This window comes from Garra rufa, chromosome 16 (assembly GCF_049309525.1).
Source record: "Garra rufa chromosome 16, GarRuf1.0, whole genome shotgun sequence".
Classification (NCBI taxonomy): Eukaryota; Metazoa; Chordata; class Actinopteri; order Cypriniformes; family Cyprinidae; genus Garra; species Garra rufa.
This window is the reverse complement of record NC_133376.1, coordinates 22,878,045-22,896,510: the sequence shown is the minus strand read 5'-3', so window position 1 is coordinate 22,896,510 and position 18,466 is coordinate 22,878,045. Positions and strand designations below refer to the sequence as shown.

Genomic DNA, 18,466 nt, shown 5'->3' with positions numbered 1-18,466 from the left:
AGGTGCTTCACAAGCAATGCCATATTCAATTCAGTCAAAGGTTCTTTGAAGAACCATCTTTTTCCTATTATTTTATAATGTGAAGAACCTTCTTTCACCTCAAAGAACCTTTTGTGAAACAGAAAGGTTCTTCAGATTTTAAATTCTTTATGGAACCATTTAGACAAAAAAGCTTCTTCCATGGCATCATGAAGCACCTTTATTTTTAAGAGTGTAGTGTGCTTTAATTACAAAGTTGATGCGTTCACATGAACCTTACTGAATTCATGTTCATGTGGCATATTAGTGCCTGAACTGCGAATTGACTGAAAGAACTGTGGAGAACAGAAATATGTCACTAGTCTTTAAGTACATCTCATTATTATTTATGAGAGAGAAAAACGCCCTCCAAATGACCAGTGAACTAGCGTTCACAATATGCTATGAAACGGCTGTCTATATATTCATTCACATTTTATTTCAACTTTTGTCTCAAAACAAATAGAATATTCTCTACGAAAGGTATAATATTCATAAAATAAATAATTAAAAAACACAGAGCAAAGGCACTGAACAGTTCTGGGTTTTGACAGTGCTGGGAAAACAGAGTAGGGTAAAGTTAACACCCGAAAAATGAAGTTTTTGCATTTCTGAATAATTGATAGCCGAACTATTCTGCAGTTCTCAGACAGCGTCAACAAAGACTCTACAATATTATCTGAGGACTTCAGCCCATTTATAGCGCGTTATGCTTATCTGTCATTTAGTTTGATTGACGCTTGAGCATAAAAAAGTAACGCTTCTATGAAAACCTTTTATGCATAATAGACAATTATTTCTCAAATGCAAGGCGCGTAACACAAAACTCAAAGTCGCTTGTGAAACTCATTTCAGTTTGGTTCAAATACACAGAAAGCCTGAAACCGACTTATTTTCTAAATGAGGACTTATTTTATATAGACTTGTATATATTCTGTAATTTCGTTAAAAAACTAAGCTTTTCTTTTAAAAAATATAGTAAAAAAAATGGTAGCTAGCAAAATACATAGTGTATGCTATACCCAGCTGGCATTCGACCGACCTTAAACGTTTAAATGTGGTTTAAATAATGCCAGTTTATGAAAAAACATTCATTCAACGTCAAAACAACGTTGAATACCAAATGGTTGAAATGGTGTTGTTAACTAACTATGGATTCAACAAATAAATATAAATAAAAATTGAGTTGTACGTCAAATCAACATTATTTTTACAACCATGACTTTTAAACATTTTGTTGAAATATATCAGTAGAAAAATAACGTTGTTCCAACATTCAAACAATGCTGATCAATAAACTGTTGTTTAGATTTGCAAAATCTAAACAAAATCCAACGGTTATCCAACACTGACACCTGACGTAGTGACGTTGATTCAACGCTGACTCCACGTTAAAATGCCAGCTGGGTATACTTGCAAGTCCAATAAAATTTATTTACACCGTATTACCCTTTCTGCATACATATTATTCTTATATTGACCTTGTAAATTTACATTATACATTTATTAATAGATACTACATTTTGAATAATAATTTATTGTGACTAAAGTCTAATATTAGTGTATTAACTGATCAGCAGAGAGAAACAAGAGTTCAACGTGTTGATTGTTGTCAGGTCAGCGTGGTTGCTTACTAGCGCCATCTAGAGATGAAGTCAGGACAAACACCGCAAAGGAGGTGAATGTTATCTTCTGATTTTTGTAACATCTAAGAATTCCTGAGTATTTATGAGTAGGCTACAAATGACCTGTGCCAGCCAAAATGTGCATGCTTAACACTTGGAGGAGACAATGGCCTCTATCATTTACTTTGTCCTTTTCTCACACACACACACACACACACACACACACACACACACACACACACACACACACACACACACACACACACACACACACACACACACACACACATTCACTCACCTTCCAGTGTCCTCACACTCAAGTTACCACAGCTGAACTAACCACTTCCATCTGTAAGCTCTTCATTTATACAGTCAGTCACCACGCTTGCCAGACAAAATGGCTTCCACATGGCAATCAGACAGAACAACAACAACTGCAGGGAGAGAAGGAGATTTAGCCAACAAAATCCAGCACTGCAGAGAGAAAACCATCAGCCATACAAAACAAAACAAGACAAGATACAAGACAAACCTTGTCCTCAGCACTTCCTGGCTGAATACAAACCATCAGCAGCTATTTGTTCAAATAAACCTGTGGAAAATAAATGAATGAGAGAAGACAACAGACTTTTTTTTATATTACTGTGGGCTTAGTTTGAACTACACTATTGTATCTAAAGGAACAGCTGAGCTCATAATAGAATTCTTTTATTATTTGTGCAACCTTGTTGTCTGGAAATCCATATTCTGTTAATTTTTGTCCATGGAAGTTGGAACACAAAAGATTTTTTTCTCGAACTTCATCCAGTCTTTTGTATCAAAAAATACAATTTCTGGGTATGTTTTTCCAACAGTAGTAGGGAAGCTAGCAGGCTAATTGACTAGCCGCAGGTAAAGCCAGTCAGCTAACTTGTTAACTTGCAAGATACCGTAAGTGAAAAACAGAACAATAAACTGTTAATTTATAGCTTCCATCATATAAGATACACCTGAAATAATTTAAATTACAAACATGAAAATTGTCAGACCAAAAAAAAAAAAAAAAAAAAAAGTTTTGTGATTTCAAATGTGACTCTGGATAACAAAACCAGTTTTAAGTAGCACATATGTATTTGTAGCAATGGCCAAAATACATTGTATAGGTCAAAATGATTGGATATTAAGTAAAAATCATGTTCCATGAAAATATTTTGTACATTTCCTATATATATATATATATATATATATATATATATATCAAAACCTAATTTTTGATATACATTAATAGTTAAATGCATCTCTAAGAACAATTTTCTTAATATTTAGATTTTTTTTGCACCTTCAGATTAAAGATTTTCCAATATTTGTATCACACCAAATCATACATCAATGGAAAGCATATTTATTCAGTATGAATCTCAATTTAAAAAATGTACCCTTATGATTAGTTTTGTGGTCCAGGGTCACAAATAATAGCTCTGCATAAACATAACTTACATTTAAAGTTATCTAATGTTATTTGCTAATTCATCTAGAGCTCATGTGCCACTTTTTACATCATAAATGCAAAAACACAGATTTTCTGTTGCAACAAACATGACATTCAAATATGTTTCAGTGTCAAATATGAGGGATAAAGAATGAGGTTTGAGAGATGACAAAAAAACAGGATATATAAAGTATGAAATGACATGGGGTATTTTTTTAGGCAATCTATTGATGCAAATAATACATTTTAATTATTAAAATAGGAATTAATGACATGTTGACAATATTGTTTTCAATTGCCTTTATTATGCAAGTTTGGTCCTTACTCATACAGCAGCAGCAACAACACACTGGAAAGAAAATACTTTGAAGATACAGCATCCATATATGAAATTTGAACCTGTAAACACACACAAACTTACACAAACTAATAGGCGGCTGCATATATGAAAAAAAAACACCTAACCCCAAAAAAATTCTAACAAAAGGTTTCTCAGCTGTTTTTTGTAGTATTAGGTGTCCTTAATAACATACTAAAAGTTTACCAAAGTTTGACCACTAGAAAGGTGTCATTTTCAAGATGGCGTCCAAGATGGGCAGAAAACCCTTAAAATATCCTAATTCCTTCATTATTTGACCTAGCCAAGTAATCTTGGTGTCTAACCCAATGTTTTCTGGGTCTATGAATCCATTGGACTCGTCTAAATTGCACAGACATGATTACATACTTAAGGAATACATGATGTTGTGAGATTACTGTAAGGTTTTATCTTTGTTTGGGTGAACCAGAGTTTTAAACGATTTAGCCTATGTCATGTAACTCCTACTCAGTACATGTTTTTGGACACATACAGCTCTTTTTTTTCTTCTAAAACACAGACTTGACATTCAATTTAAAAGTTATTGCACCCAAAGGTTCCTTAAATTGGAGCTGTATAACTTTGATCATAAAAAAAACTCTGAATTAGCCCGAACAGAGGCCTGTGTGTGAACCCTCTAAATAGTCACTTATTTCAAGTTGCTTTAATATATAATTGTACTTGTAATCACTTTCAGGTGCATCTCAATAAATTAGAATGTTGTGGAAAAGTTAATTCATTTCAGTAATTCAACTTAAATTGTGAAACTTGTGTATTAAATAAATTCACTGCACACAGACTGAAGTAGTTTAAGTCTTTGGTTCTTTTAATTGTGATGATTTGCCTCACATTTAACAAAAACCCACCAATCTCAACAAATTAGAATACTTCATAAGACTAATAAAAATTGTTGGCCTTCTGGAAAGTATGTCCATTTACTGTATATGTACTCAATACTTATTTTGCTTTAATTACTGTCTGTGGCACTGCCGAGGTGGTATGGAAGCCCAGGTTTCTTTGACAGTGGCCTTCAGCTCATCTGCATTTTTTGGTCTCTTGTTTCTCGTTTTCCTCTTGACAATACCCTATAGATTCTCTATGGGGGTCAGGTCTGGTGAGTTTGCTGGCCAATCAAGCACACCAACACCATGGTCATTTAACCAACTTTTGGTGCTTTTGACAGTGTGGACAGGTACCAAATCCTTTTGGAAAATGAAATCAGCATCTTTAAAAAGCTGGTCAGCAGAAGAAAGCATGAAGTGCTCTAACATTTCTTGGTAAATGGGTGCAGTGACTTGGTTTTCAAAAAAATACAGTGGACCAACACCAGCAGATGACATTGCACTGTGGAAACTTAACACTGGACTTCAAGCAACTTGGACTATGAGCTTTTCCACCCTTCCTCCGGACTCCAGGACCTTGCTCTCATCTGAAAAGAGGACTTTGGACCAATGGGCAACAGTTCATTTCTTCTTCTCCTTGGCCCAGGTAAGAAGACTTTGACATTGTCTGTGGTTCAGGAGTGGCTTAACAAGAGGAAAACGACAACTGTAGCCAAATTCCTTGACACGTCTGTGTGTGGCGGCTCCTGATGCCTTGATGCAAGTCCAGTCTATTCCTTGTGAAATTCACCCAAATTCTTCAATCGATTTTGCATCACAAGCCTCTCAAGGCTGCGGTTCTCTCGGTTGGTTGTGCATCTTTTTCTTCCACACTTTTTCCTTCCACTTAACTTTCTGTTAACATGCTTGGATGCAGCACTCTGTGAACAGCCAGCTTCTTTGGCAATGAATGTTTGTGGCTTACCCTCCTTGTGAAGGGTGTCAATGATTGTCTTATGGACAACTTTCAGATCAACAGTCTTCACTATGATTGTGTAGCCTAGTGAACCAAACTAAGAGACCATTTTGAGGACTCAGAAAACCTTTGCAGGTGTTTTGAGTTGATTAGCTGATTTGCAAGTCAGCATATTTTAATTTGTTGAGATAGTGAATTGGTGGGTTTTTCTTAAATGTAAGGCAAATCATCACGATTAAAAGAACCAAAGACTTAAACTACTTCAGTCTGTGTGAAATGAATTTATTTAAAGGGGTCATCGGACGCAAAACTAACTTTTAGATTTTGTTTGAACATTACTGTGTGTTGGCAGTTTGTGTACACAACCACCCTACAATGAAAAAAATCCACCCAGTGGTATTTTTTTAATCTTTTAAAGTAATATACCCTTTTTAAAATTGGGTCATTCTCAGCTTCTTGTCGTTGTGACAGAACACCAACTCCCACGATAGTAGATTGACATGAGCCTCTTACCTTAGACGCGCCCTCACCGAGCTGAAACAGTCTGACTCCGATCGCCATTGTGTGACTCAGGTGCAGAGGAAGACTCTAATTGAGTGATTGAGGTGTTCTGTTGTTGGATGTAATAATGAACATAGCAGTAGTCATTTGCTCCCAACATCTGAGCTGCTTAAGAGGTAGAGGACAACGCTACTTTCGTTTTTTAAAGTAAAGCGCCGATCCCGATCTACATATGCGTCTCTGTTCGTGTGAATCTTAATAATGTGCTCGTTGGAAAGTTTCACCGATAAACACGGCTAAATGCAGCTAAACGTGGCTCAACTAAACATTACAGATCCTAATCCCTCAGCAGAGAGGGGCGGGGCGAGCTCATTTGCATTTAAAGGGCCCATGCGATAAAATAAGCGGATATTTTGCAGAGCTGATTTTGACAAGGTAAAAGGGTGTTTTTTTGCACTACTATTGAGAATTTTTAACCAAAGTATATTACAGACTTTTCATTAAGACCCTAAAGAATCATATGAACTTGTGGAAAATGGGCATCCGATGACTCCTTTAATACACAAGCTTCACAATTTGAGTTGAATTACTGAAATAAATTAACTTTTCTGCGACATTTTAATTTAGATATTTTTATTTTAATTTTATGATTTACCTGTATCTATCATGCAAATATGCTAATTAAAATATTACATGGCCAAAACATGTATCAGGCACCAGTATTCCTGGTCTAGGAGGAATACAAAGGAGTGATGGTCATTTTAAGGACCTGACGGCCGCCATTTTGAAAATGGGGCCTTTCTTGGAGTCAAACTTTGGTAAACTTTTAGTATGTTTTTAAGTACATCTGATACTACTGTAAACCACTGAGAAACCTTTTGTTAGAATTTTTTTGGGGTCAAACCATATTTGCAGCTGACTATAAGGCCACTTCTTTGAATAGAAGACGTTACGTTTCACATACGACAGCGGCACACCTTTTGTTGTCAAGACGAAAGTCACAAACATACACTCATCATCCAGTCTATATTCTCATGTATATACAGACTCAACATTAAACATGTAAGTTAATACTTTGGCCAATTCAGAGATACTGTACTGTGTGCTTCCAATGAGACTGGATGATTAGAAATGGCACATCTCTCATTTTCCATCTGCATTTTGTATGACTCCTCTCTCTCCTGCTGCACAGTATATTGGTAAACATTGCTCTCCTCCACTCTTTATCTTTTAGTTTTTCTATTTTTTCCTCTGTTCCCCCTACACTAGACCGCAGAGGCCTCGGTTTTCCCCCCAGTAGTCACCAACTGTATGAGGCTGCCTGAGGCTGGCCGGCCTGACCCAGTGGCCCAGCTGTAGAAGGTTCTGGAGACACAGAGAGAGAGAGAGGGGGATTGAGAGACAGGTGTAAAATGATGGTGGTGCACGTTGGATGGAGAGAGAGCTAGATAATGAGAACAGAGATGGGAGGAGGGAGTCGGAGAGAGAGGAAAATAAGACCTGAACGACAAGCCTTGTCTACTCTAGAACATTCGGGAGAAACTAGATGTTTCAGCCTACTGTAGCAACTGAAGTGAGACTACACATTAATTACCTCTAACACAAAGGCTATTTATACTCCTCTATCACTCATGTGCTTCTCTAATCCAGCCGGGTTTGCTGCGGCTCCTCTGGGATTATGGAGTTGCATCAAATCCTCATTCTAATCTGTGCTGACTGGCAGAAGAGATTTGCCATACTGGCCACATCTGAGCGAAGCACAGAGATGCGCTCAAAAAGTACAATCGCTCATAGCCTCAAAACAGGTTTTTTTGATAGGCATATCAATTCTGCTGAATATAAATGCATGCGTTTCTCTAAGAGGTCTGTTCTTGGGTTGATGTTTGACATTATTCACTTAAATTCGGATGTAATTCAATCATTCATGCAGGGTATGTTTGCTTCTAAAAGGCTTTTACAGTTGCCTGTGGCTTTTTTTGGTTAATATTACTGAATCAAATCAAATCAAACGTAACATTTGAGGAAGGTTTTTAAGACTTGATTTAAAACATATTATGCGATTATATTATTATTTTCTGTTGAACGAAAATTTGGGATAACGATAATTCTAATAAACATGAGACCTATGTGAAGTAATTTATAGCAATGGATTAATGTGTATTTCAAAATATTCAGATCATCTCTGAATTACAGACGTCAGGTTTTTTGGAAGAACATTACTGCCCTCTTCTGGTGAGAAATGGCCACTTTCTGATTCAAGAGTTGAGACTTCTATTTTCCAAACAGGTCAAATCTGCTATTTATGACATTGTCAGCAAGCAAAATGAAATTTGGTGCTCAAAGGACATTGTGCACTCACTCTGCGATGTATTCCAGCGGTGTCCAGCTCCCAAAATCTGCGTCAGGCATGAATTTCCTGTTCATTGGTGTATCCAAGGTAACCCTGGAGGATGATGTCATAATGTTGTTATCTCGGTGGAAGATGAGACTGTGGAACAGAGCCTGCGGCAATAGCTTAAACTACCATGGCCTTTTGAAAAAAAAACTCACACCCCATATGTTCAGTTAATGCAAACAGACAGCAGTCAAATGTGTGCCATGCAGGTCACTAACAGTACAAATGACTGCAGATGCTCACACACACATACACCATAAAAAGAGAGAATTCATTTATATATATATATATATATATATATATATTACACACAGTCAAAATTACACCTTGCAGAATGTTAATTATTTTAGCAAAATAAGAGGGATCATACAAAATGCATGTCATTTTTATTTAGTACTGACCTGAATGGGATATTTCACATAGAAGATGTTTACATATAGTCCACAAGAGAAAATAATAGTTGAATTAAAAAAAAAAAAAAAAATCCTTCAGGTCCCACATTTTTTTTGTTTTTTCAGCATTTTAGTGTATTTGAACCTTTCTGAAATCCATCTTATCACACCGAGGACAACTGAGGGACTCATATGCAACTATTACAGAAGGTTTGAACGCTCACAGATGCTCCAGAATGAAAAATAATGCATTAAGAGACAAAAATCAGGGTAAATTTAACTTGTTTTGACTTCTGGTAAGTATCTTCTATAGCCTCTGAAGTGCAGTACAAAAAAAACAAACAAACAAACAAACCAAAAAACAACCCAGATATTTAGGCAAAGTAAGAAAAATGTACACATCTTCATTCTGTTCAAGAGTTTTCATCCCCCAGTTCTTAATGCATCTTTTTTCCTTCTGGAGCATTAGTGAGCATTTGACCATTCTGTAATAGTTGCATATGAGTCCCTCAGTTGTTCTCAGTGTGAAAAGGTGGATCTCAAAATCCTACAGTCATTGTTGGAAAGAGTTCAAATACACAAAAATGTTGAAAAACCAAAGAATTTGTGGGACCTGAAGAATTTTTTTGAAGAACAGCAGACAGTTTAGCTGTTCAGGACAAAATAGCGACTCAAAAATGACTATCACGAAAACACAGCTGTGGATCATTCAACAATGCTGGTGACAACACAGTATTAAGAATCAAGTGTATGTAAACTTTTTTGAACCGGGTCATTTTTATAAATTATAAAAACTATTTTCTATATAAATGATAAACAATGTGAAATATCTTATTTAGGTCAGTACTAAATAAAAAAATAAAATGCATTTTGTATGAACCCTCTTATTTTGGTACAATAATGAACATTTTGCAGATTCTGGAAGGTGTATGTAAACTTTTGACTTCAACTGTATGTACAGTCGTGGCCAGAAGTTTTGAGAATGACACAAATATTAGTTTTCACAAAGTTTGCTGCTCAACTGCTTTTAGATCTTTGTTTCAGTTGTTTCTGTGATGTACTGAAATATAATTACAAGCACTTCATACGTTTCTAAGGCTATTATCAACAATTACATGACATTTATGCAAAGAGTCAGTATTTGCAGTGTTGGCCCTTCTTTTTCAGGACCTCTGCAATTCGACTGGGCATGCTCTCAATCAACTTCTGGGCCAAATCCTGACTGATAGCAACCCATTCTTTCATAATCACTTCTTGGAGTTTGTCAGAATTAGTAGGTTTTTGTTTGTCCACCCGCCTCTTGAGGATTGACCACAAGTTCTCAATGGGATTAAGATCTGGGGAGTTTCCAGGCCATGGACCCAAAATTTCAACGTTTTGGTCCCCGAGCCACTTAGTTATCACTTTAGCCTTATGGCACGGTGCTCCATCGTGCTGGAAAATCCATTGTTCTTCACCAAACTGTTGTTGGATTGTTGGAAGAAGTTGCTGTTGGAGGGTGTTTTGGTACCATTCTTTATTCATGGCTGTGTTTTTGGGCAAAATTGTGAGTGTGCCCACTCCCTTGGATGAGAAGCAACCCCTCACATGAATGGTCTCAGAATGCTTTACTGTTGGCATGACACAGGACTGATGGTAGCGCTCACCTTTTCTTCTCCGGACAAGCCTTTTTCCAGATGCCCCAAACAATCGGAAAAAGGCTTCATCTGAGAATATGACTTTGCCCCAGTCCTCAGCAGTCCATTCGCCATACTTTTTGCAGAAGATCAATCTGTCCCTGATGGGGTTTTTTTTGGAGAGAAGTGGCTTCTTTGCTGCCCTTCTTGACACCAGGCCATCTTCCAAAAGTCTTGGCCTCACTGTGCGTGCAGATGCGCTCACACCTGCCTGCTGCCATTCCTGAACAAGCTCTGCATTGGTGGCACTCCGATCCCGCAGCTGAATCCTCTTTAGGAGATGATCCTGGCGCTTGCTGGACTTTCTTGGACGCCCTGAAGCCTTCTTAACAAGAATTGAACCTTATTCCTTGAAGTTCTTGATGATCCTATAAATTGTTGATTTAGGTGCAATCTTAGTAGCCACAATATCCTTGCCTGTGAAGCCATTTTTATGCAACGCAATGATGGCTGCATGCGTTTCTTTGCAGGTCACCATGGTTAAGAATGGAAGAACAATGATTTCAAGCATCACCCTCCTTTTAACATGTCAAGTCTGCCATTCTAACCCAATCAGCCTGACATAACGATCTCCAGCCTTGTGCTCGTCATCATTCTCACCTGAGTTAACAAGACGATTACTGAAATGATCTCAGCAGGTCCTTTAATGACAGCAATGAAATGCAGTGGAAAGTTTTTTTCGGGATAAAGTTAATTTTCATGGCAAAGAAGGACTATGCAATTCATCTGATCGCTCTTCATAACATTCTGGAGTATATGCAAATTGCTATTATAAAAACTTAAGCAGCAACTTTTCCAATTTCCAATATTTATGTAATTCTCAAAACTTTTGGCCACGACTATACAACACAGATTAATGAATACTAAAAGACAGCCCTCAAAACTGACCCTATGCACATTTGAACACATTTTTTGCATTATTGAGAACATAGGTTGTTACACATTAATTCAAAGTAAAATTGCTGCAGATCTGAAATGTAAACTTTTTTATGGTTAAATCTTCTGTTTCACTGTGAAACAAGTTGCAAATGCCTTTTTGTGTCGACTTTGTACTAATACTGTTTGATAATAATTACACTACTGTTCAAAAGTTTGGGGTAGCAAGATTTTTTTAAAGAAATTAATACTTTTATTGTGCAATGATGCATTCAATTGATTAAAAGTGACATTAAAGGCATTTAGAATGTTACAAAATATTTCTATTTCAAATAAATGCTGTTTTAAGCTTTCTACTCAACAAAGAATCCTGAAAAATATGAATAAGAAATGAATAAGAAATGTTTTTTGAGCAGCAAATCAGTATGTTAGAATGATTTCTGAAGGATTATGTGACTCTGAGGACTGGAGTAATGATGATGAAAAAATTAAATAAAAAATTATAATTACATTTTAAAATAGAAAACATTATTTTTCACTAAAAATAATATTTCACAATATTATTTGTACTTTATTTTTGATTAAATAAATTAAGCCTTAGTGAGCATAAGAGACTTCTGACCTTGAACTTTTTAAGAAGTACTTAATGTTTTCATTGGACCTTGGAAGGAAGTATAACTAAAACAGACAGAATAGTGTATCTAGACAGATATGATAAATTGACAGATGCTCTTACGGAAGAATGGCCACAGCTCCAGCTCCAGATGGAAGTCCGCTGTTCTCTCCAGCCAGACTCTTACACAACTGATGAACTGCAGCCTTGGCCATGCCGTACCCAACCATGCCTACATCCAGAGAGAAACATAAAGAACTGAATAGAGCAAAGAGCCCTCTTCACATGTTGAGTGCTGCAGCTCTCGCTCCATAAAGCAGACTATGCACACAATGCATGCGCACACAGCACTTGAGAGCATGCCAGCTACACAATTTGCCTAACAATGTCTCACAGGCAATAGCTGTTGCTTTGAGGTTTGGTCAATAATCATTTGGTTGGATGCCTCAGGCAGAGAATAAAATGGATTTTGCAATACAAAATAAGCTAATTGAATTTAATTCCTCCTACGCAGACTATTTTTTCTCACCACGTGCAAAAATACCAGTGTATTTAAAAGGGTCACATCATGAGGAATTAAATTTAATTTTCCAATGTACTTTGACACTGAAATTGTAACTTAAAGGGATAGTTCACCCAAAATTGAACTATCACCCTCGTGTCATTCCAAAGCCGTAAGACTTTTGTTCATCTTCAGAACATCAGTGATTCAACCTTAATTTTATGAAGCTACGAGAATACTTCTTGTGTACAAAGAAAACGAAAAATAATGACTTTATTCATCAATTTCAGTCTTCGACCCACGTTCAAAAGAGTACCACAACGCATACTGTATGCGTGGTGCTGCTGATGCAGGAGCCGGTGTTCTGATGTAGAACATCCATCTCTCTTATTTCACTGTCTGCATATTCTGGTTCAAACAAGAAAGGCTGGGCAAAAATTGCATGTCATCCTCTCTGACGAAATCTTCAGAGGTTTACAAAGACTGATTTATGTACAGCATGTGTCTTATTCTGCTTATAAACAAGGCTCAGTGTATCTGAGTTGTATTTTTGTATTCTTTGTGCACAAAAAGTGCACAGAATTGACATTTTTGGGTGAATTATGTATACAGGATACCTACACAGAAATCTTGAGGAACAGCAAGAAAGTTCAGTTTAACTGTAAGGCTCAGTGAGAGGGTAGTAATGTAGATTTTTAAAAGATTAATTAATTATTTCCTCACCATTTATCAGCAAGTTTTGATATAAAATAATTTATTTTATTTTACTACAATAAATAAATAAAATAGTAAATAAATAAATAGATGCATAAATGATGATGATATGATATGATATGATATGATATGATATGATATATGATATGACATGATACCTTTAAATACTATAGAACAATGTTAATATAAACTGAAGTATTACTGGGAATACCCTGGATATTTTGTAATGTTTGTTTAAAGCGTGCTTGTCTTTTCAGCTCACCCCTCTCTAGATGTTTGTTGGCTTGGCATCTGGAATCAATAACTAGCATGCTTGATGTAATAAGGGGGTAAATGCTTTTTTTTTTTTTCAATTATTTTTTTTCAGCCTTTTTTCAAACCGTAAATGCATGGTAGCTGTTCCAAAAAAACACCCTTTAAAACCCACAGAGCCAATAAGAAAGAGGGGTGGAGAAGCTCCATTTTTTCCCCTTTTCAATATTCTCTAAACCTTGGGAATTCTGAGTGATTGTTTTAGCCATTCAGCTTGACCCCTCATACCTGAATGAACTTTGTGGGTCATAATTTAATCACATGTTCTGTCTCTCAGGATTTGGCTTAAATTCTCTTTGGTATGTCTGATATCCAGACTGAACTTCAGCTCCAAGGTTAGTCGAACATAGCATACCAGGACTTAGCAACAAAAATCTAGACTTATCACAGACTTTATGCTTTATGTTTAAAATTAAATGCATTATGCAACATTAGATATTCTAAGGGTTTAGGTGAGATTTCTTTATTCATTATTAATATTTTTAACATCCCACTTTAATTTAGGTTGGGTTTTACCACCATCAGAGTACCAGTGTTTCAGCTTAGGTTGTGACAAGCACATGATACTGATAACGTACGGTTGTAAGAGCTGACAGGCCTATCAGAACTGTTCACCAGAGCTTGCTCCTGTCTCTTTGAACAAGATACATCAAACGCTCCAACTAGAGGTTCCCTTCATATCATATCAAAGCGTTGTTCTTCGCTGCAGGGCATTTCCTGTCTAAATCAGTTCTGTGTGGGTAAGGAATACAAACTCCTAAACACAGTCCACATGTGTTGCTGTCTCCAAAAAACCTGCTGACTCATTCCCCCTCCCTGGCCCCTCAGCCAATGAGAGCAGTCTGCTGATGTTGGAGGTTTTGAATAGGCTGGAGGCGACCTCTGTTGTGTGCCTTATTGAGTTTTGTCACTAAACACATAATGACATGAGTTGAACATCTCACATCTGGGGCTATGAAACGGTTTGGGATGAGAGGCAATACATGAAACTAAATCAGGTACAATGGAAGTGACAGCCAAAACTATATACACTTTCAGTGGTAGCTTTGCTGTTATAAACTTCACACACCTAAGAGAAAACCTCATGAAGACTGACATGTTTTCCAACATAAATGATATTAGTTAGCCACTCTGGGGGTATAAATGCACCTTCATGCAATAAACATCAAACTCTGAAGTGTCCTCAAGTGAACCTGTACTGAAAATACATTTACAACATGTGTTTTCCAGTAGGCGAAACTTCTCAGGAGTGTAAGGATGGATGCTTCTACTGTACCTGGAGTGCCTTCCAGTGAGGCCTTTGCTCCAGAGAGGGTCAGCAGGCCTCCTGGCTTCAGATGGAGCGATGCAAGATGACTGGAAATGGTGGAGGTCCACACACTCTGTTTCCACATCATATCAGAGTTCTTATACACGTCTAAAATAAGTAATAAAGAGAGAAATTATATTATAAACTCACTGAAATCTACTAAAAATTAACCTATGAGAAAAAAAACATAATGCCTGTTTGTAGTAGACTTGATCTTCTTACTAAATGGACATCTATGTATCTTTATTAACTTCCCTTGATTTGTAAAATGAGCAGGCACCTATACAGTTGAGGTCAAAAGTTTACACCCCCCTTCCAAAATTTCCAAAATGTTAATTATTTTACTAAAATGAAAATTCTGACCTGAATAAGATATTTCACATAAAAAATGTGAAATATCTTAAAAATCCTTCAGGTCCCACAAATTCTTTGGTTTTTCAGCATTTTTGTGTGTTTGAACCCTTTCCAACAATGACTATGATTTTGAGATCCATCTTTTCACACTAAAGACAACTAAGGGACTATTACAGAAGGTTCAAACGCTCACTGATGCTCCAGAAGGAAAAACTATGCATTAAGAGCCTGGGGTGAAAACTTTTGAACAGAATGGAGATGTGTAAATTTTTCTTATTTTGCCTAAATATCATATTTTTTTCACTTAGTACTGCCTTCCAGAGAATACAGAAGATAGTTACATATTTCCCAGGATATAGGATAAGTTAAATTTAGCCTGATCTTCAAACTCAAAAAGTGTTAACCCCCCTGACTATTAATGCTTTTCCTTCTGGAGCATCAGTGAGCATTTAAACCTTCTGTAATAGTTGCATATGAGTCCCTCAGTTGTCCTCAGTGTGAAAATATGGATCTCAAAATCAGTACCATATAAACAATAACATGCATTTTGTATGATCCCTATTATTTTGGTAAAATAGTTAATATTTTGCAGATTCTGAAAGGCGGGTGTGACTGTAGAATTCAACTGTAGAATTTGCCACCTATTTCTTTGTCATTCATAAAATGTTACAAATCTGTTAAGTAAATTTTACAAATGTATTTTTTTTTTTTTTTTGCTAATTTGATAATGCTGTCGGCTACTAATAAGAGCTCTGTTTAACACATTACACAATGTTCCACAGAAAACACAACAAATAAATCAATATAAATAAATAAAAATCAACAAATTTGATTAAAAATAACTTTCATTTCAATTTAAAATAATCATAATATTAATACAAAAAACAATAAAAAAAAAACGTCTGCAAAATCTGTCTAGGTTGACGGATAAGTTGCACTGACCTTTTGAGCTACAGCTTCCTCCGGCCCATCCTCCTGCCACACAAACAATGGCGTCGACTTTGTGTTCCCCCAGCAATGTGGCTACATCCGATGTCACCTGCATCAAATCACTTTAGTGATGAGACAATAGTCTACTACGCTCTGTTTCAATAGTAATTAGAAACAGTTTATTGCAAACAACAGTGCAAACTTAATAATGCAAGTTTGACTCACACACACTTTGTTTCACACTTGTAATTTTGAATTGAATGAGCAGCATTTTTACCATTGAGTCACGTTGTTCTGAAACTAATAACAAATTGTAATCTGTCTCAGTTAGTACCTCATTAAATATTTATGTGTTTTGTACAGTAACAGAAACATTAATAGCATGTCTGAGGAATATAAAAAAAGAATGTCGACAGCAAACCTTTTTTACCTGGAGTGATGAGGAGGTTTATAATGTCCCAGGGTTAACAATTTCAAATACGAAAGCACAATAGTGTTACAAGACCACAAAACGAAAGACACAATGCTGTGGCATAAGGAGGACAGCTCCAATGGGTGCCTTATAACAGAGACTATTATTAACAGCATCTGAAGTCAATGGCAGACACAATAAGGCCAATAATGAGAAAAGATTGCTTGTCCAGAACACTGGGGATGTCATGGCAAGACAGGAAATTACTTTGGCAGTGTAAATGGAAAGTAAATGGCAGCATGACAGGCAATTTAATAAGCCCTGTGTGCTGCTGACAGACACACGGCGAGGTGACGTCAGGACTTTGGCTCCACCCACCTGAGCGGCTTGGTCGGTGAATGACTCGCAGAGCTTCACCAGTACGTTTGCGTTCGCTTCTTCATTCGCTACGACGTCAATACTGGCAACCCACTTTAACAAAAAAGAAAGACGTTTTAGCTATGCTACAAGATGTTGATTAAATAAACATGCTAGCATAATAATGCAAGAGCAAAGTCAGTCGCATCAACAGGTGTCAGTTTCAGCACGCGCACCAACTCACAGTGACTCGGCTCCTAGGGAATCATAATAAAGAGGCGATTCTACTCACCCAGCCTTTAGATTTAAAATAATGTACACATGCCGAGCCGAGAGCTCCTTTTCCTCCGTAAACAAGGATACGGTTCGCAGCTGCCATGGCCTTCCTCCGCTGTGAGACGCTTCAGCAAAGATGATGAGTATCCTCTCAGCGCACAGAGAGAGAGAGAGAGAGAGAGAGAGAGAGAGAGAGAGAGAGAGAGAGAGAGAGAGAGAGAGAGAGAGAGAGAGAGAGAGAGAGAGAGAGGGTGGGATACACACGCACTTGTGTAGCGGTTAATGATTGGTTCAATCCAGCATTCCGCCCTAAACTCCACAGAAAATGAAAGCCATAGAGAAGATGAAGCTAAAACGAGGCCCTAACAATTATAGCGAAAAGTAAAACCCAGCAGCAGCCTAGTTGTCACACTTTTGACATCCGTGAATTTTTTTTAGGATAGATTTTTATTTATTTGTTTTTGCGAAGTGAATTTGTATGTTTGTAAGATGAATTTGTACATTTCACCATTATTCACCTTTTTCTTTAACGTGAAAGTAAGCCAATGGGTGAGACTTCCGGCTTATTATCAGCTATAGGGAAATAACCAAGTTTAGTAAACGGTTAAACTGCACTACAAACCAGGGTGTTCATAATTAAGATAATACTTTACAATAACACGATAATACACAACAATTTGCAATATCAAGCAGCAAAACGACCTACAGCTAAAAATAGCTGGAGGCTATAAAATTTACATAAAATTTACAAATGGCCCTGCCTGTTCTTATGGGAAAGAAAAAGGTGAATTACCCCAAAATTCCTCATCCTGACGCTTGAAAAATACAAACATATATTAATTTATTACCCAATAATAATAATAATAATAAAAATAACAATAATAACAATCAGTCATCCTGGCATCCTGTAAAAACCTAGTTGTCAGGATTATGTCTTGTTCTGTTCTGTTCTCCCAGTGTTTTCTCCCCTTATATTTCAGTCATTTTGGTTTAGTCCTTGTCTCCCCCTTTTGGTTCATGTTCAGTTGGTTTGTTCTTGCCCATATTTGTATTTCCCCCTCATTATCCTGTTATCTTGTTTGTGACCACGCCCCCATTTCAGTGTATTTAAGAGTCTGTGTTTGCACACCCCGTTTGTCGGTCAATGATAATGTTACTTATGTTTCATGTGCTCCTTCTTGCTCCCGGTTTTTGTTTGTTTGTATTCATTTGCAGTGTTTTATTTAATAAACTTCTTTATATTCATCTACTCTGGTTATCCTGCTCCATCTCCACTCCTCAACCCAGCCAGACTGTGACACTAGTAGCCTAAATGTAGAATATTTAGTGATTATATATTTATAATATGTTTTTAATAGGCTACATAAAACATAATAGTTTTATTTTCCTAATGATGATAGACTGTATTTAAATCACTGCAATATCTACGAACTGAAACCAACATTACTGCCCTTTAAGCATGTAGATAAAAAAGTACAAAGTTCTCTCATTTCGCAAGTCATGGTGATGCAACTTCAGAAAAGCTTTCTGTAGACTATAAGAGCAAAATCAAAATCAGACTGAAAACAAAAAAGGAACAGG

General features: G+C 36.6%; 1 protein-coding gene across 1 annotated transcript; it reads right to left on the bottom strand.

The window, feature by feature from the left end:
* Positions 1-3,396: 3,396 nt before the first annotated feature.
* Positions 3,397-17,039, bottom strand: qdpra (quinoid dihydropteridine reductase a). The gene is made up of 7 exons (XM_073820736.1): positions 16,902-17,039; positions 16,631-16,723; positions 15,853-15,949; positions 14,524-14,664; positions 11,843-11,951; positions 8,127-8,210; positions 3,397-7,132 (listed from the first exon to the last, which is right to left on the bottom strand). Exons 1-7 carry the CDS (start codon positions 16,986-16,988, stop codon positions 7,033-7,035), a joined length of 711 nt encoding a protein of 236 aa, XP_073676837.1. The 5' UTR covers positions 16,989-17,039; the 3' UTR covers positions 3,397-7,032.
* Between the last annotated feature and the right edge of the window lie 1,427 nt (positions 17,040-18,466).

Coding starts and splice junctions, on each gene's coding strand:
- qdpra (XM_073820736.1), bottom strand. CDS start 16,988: ATGGCAGCTGCGAACCGTATCCTTGTTTACGGAGGAAAAGGAGCTCTC. Junction 11,952..14,523: donor CTCACTGGAAGGCACTCCAG/GTACAGTAGAAG, acceptor CTCTGGATGTAG/GCATGGTTGGGTACGGCATG. Junction 7,133..8,126: donor CCGCTGGAATACATCGCAGA/GTGAGTGCACAA, acceptor CTGTGTCTCCAG/AACCTTCTACAGCTGGGCCA.